Source organism: Meleagris gallopavo (assembly GCF_000146605.3).
Source record: "Meleagris gallopavo isolate NT-WF06-2002-E0010 breed Aviagen turkey brand Nicholas breeding stock chromosome 24 unlocalized genomic scaffold, Turkey_5.1 Chr24_random_7180001949946, whole genome shotgun sequence".
Classification (NCBI taxonomy): domain Eukaryota; kingdom Metazoa; phylum Chordata; class Aves; order Galliformes; family Phasianidae; genus Meleagris; species Meleagris gallopavo.
Genome location: NW_011100225.1, coordinates 19,507 through 21,560, shown reverse-complemented (window position 1 = coordinate 21,560; position 2,054 = coordinate 19,507). Strand labels below are relative to the sequence as shown.

The following is a 2,054-nucleotide window of genomic DNA, read 5'->3' as shown; positions in this document are numbered from 1 at the left end:
CCCTCCAGTAATAGGTACATGGCCTACTGATTATTGTGGTCAACACTCCCATTTTCATTGCTAAAGGGACCCCCATCATGTCCCTATGGCAGATCAGGACACCTCCTTTGGTGCCTGATATTATTATGCAGCCGCAGGCATCTGGCCAGAAGGTGTGGTACAGGTGGCCAGGACGTGCCCCGGTACAGGCGGAAGTGTTGACCCAGGATAGAAATATGGCCTGTATCTTGCCCTGGAGAGCAGACCTTCCTCTCTTGGTACCCCTGAAACATATGTATTACTCCCTGTGAGTCTTTGAGCCTTCAGGATCACCGGAAGGAACAAAATGCCATCAAAGCATTCCAGTGTTACTGTCAGATCACATGCAACACCTGGTGATGGTCTACATGGGACTGATGGAACATAGGACAGACCTACACCTCACGTCTGCATGTCTCCAGTAACATCATCGAGCACTGGCCCATAAAAGAATATGAACGTTCACCGATTGTCGCTCATCTTGAATTTTACCAACATGTGTCGTGATGAAATTGTATAAGCGTTGCGGTATATTGGATCTCTGTATTAGGAAGAGCTTACCCTTTAGTCAACCTGATCATTGGTTCATGCCATGAAGAGGTGGAGTGTATGGGGCTGCTGAATCATGGCCTGAACCTCTGATTAATCACCTGAGGTGAGCAATGAGTCAGCCCTGGGAGCACAGGTGAAGGCAATTCACCTGTGCTGTTGGAAGGGGTGGAGCCTATCTCCACCTCTCCTAGACCCATTGAAGAGTTCATTGCCAGTGGGGAAGGGTTTCTTTTGCAGATCTCTTCTGCTGGAGTCTATCATGTGAACCCAGGTTAGGGTGAGTGTCCTTTTTTCCCTACTGTAGTATAATAATTATGTCAGCCAATCTTCTGGGTATACTATATCATCTGTATTTTCATTGATTGTGCAATTGTACAGCTATACCATCTGTATATTCATTGATTGTACAGTGACCTTTTCCAACCTTAATGATTCTATGAAAAGGACAACAAATTTTACAGAGAAAGGTTTCAAACAGATTCAAGAAATTAACTTAACAAAACATTTTATAGAGCAGATTAATACTAAGTGCTTTTCTTTCTTCATTTTGCTTTTCTTTTTCTTTTTGTCTATGTGGTCCCAGTATAACATAATAGGTATTCTGGAATAGAGCTACAGAAGTCATCAGCTGTGCAGTTTTCTACTAAAAAACATGCCAGTTCTTATTGTGAAAAAGTGAATGCACTCAGTAACATACATCCAAAACATTCAGCTTTATGATAAGTGCAGAGCATACTTAACTTTCTTGTAACCATGTTTGACAAGAGCAATGAAAATTGCACAAAATATCCATTGTTGCAATATAAATGCTTCTTTTACAAAAAAATACTTACATATATCTGGATCTTTACTTTTCTTTGTTTTGTTACTAAGACTTATCTCAAATCTATTAATATCACACGAAAGATCACTAGGGGAAGAGACAGAAAGCCTTGATTATTAATACTATACTTGATCAACATTTAAATTTATTCTGAAGTTATTTCCAACCTGACTTCTCATGATCAGCTAGACATATTAACCAAGATACTTAAGTGCATACATAAAATTCTACCCATGCATGTGTGATTAAAAGGTGGCTGCTATATAGCCATGCGTACTATATTTTGTTCCCAACATTAAGACTACATCATTAAAGAAGAGACAGGTATTAGTTGTAGGTGATTTCTCCCTACAGGAGACTGAACATCCAATATGCCAAGCAGAACCTCTTCTTAGAGAAGTCTGCTGTTTTCCTGGGGCTCAGATGAGGGATGTCTCTGGGAAACTACCTAGCCTGGTACAGCTGTCAGACCACAACCCCTTACTAATTTTCCATGCAGGGAGAGATGAAGCAGCTACGTTTATCAGTGATACAGATGATGGAATTGAGTGCACCCTCAGCAAGTTTGCAGATGACACCAAGCTGAGCAGTGCAGTTGATACATTGGAGGGAAGGGAAGTCATCCAGCGGGATCTGGACAGGCTGGAGAAGTGGGCCCATC

At 41.5% G+C, this 2,054-nt stretch overlaps 1 protein-coding gene across 1 annotated transcript in view; it reads right to left on the bottom strand.

Moving 5' to 3' along the window:
• LOC104915551 (ras GTPase-activating protein 1) overlaps positions 1–2,054 on the bottom strand; it is a 38,373-nt gene that overhangs the window by 17,966 nt on the left and 18,353 nt on the right. The window contains exon 5 of the mRNA XM_031557499.1: positions 1,404–1,507. Coding sequence (XP_031413359.1) covers positions 1,404–1,507 — 104 coding nt within the window. The remainder of the gene's footprint in view (positions 1–1,403; positions 1,508–2,054) is intronic.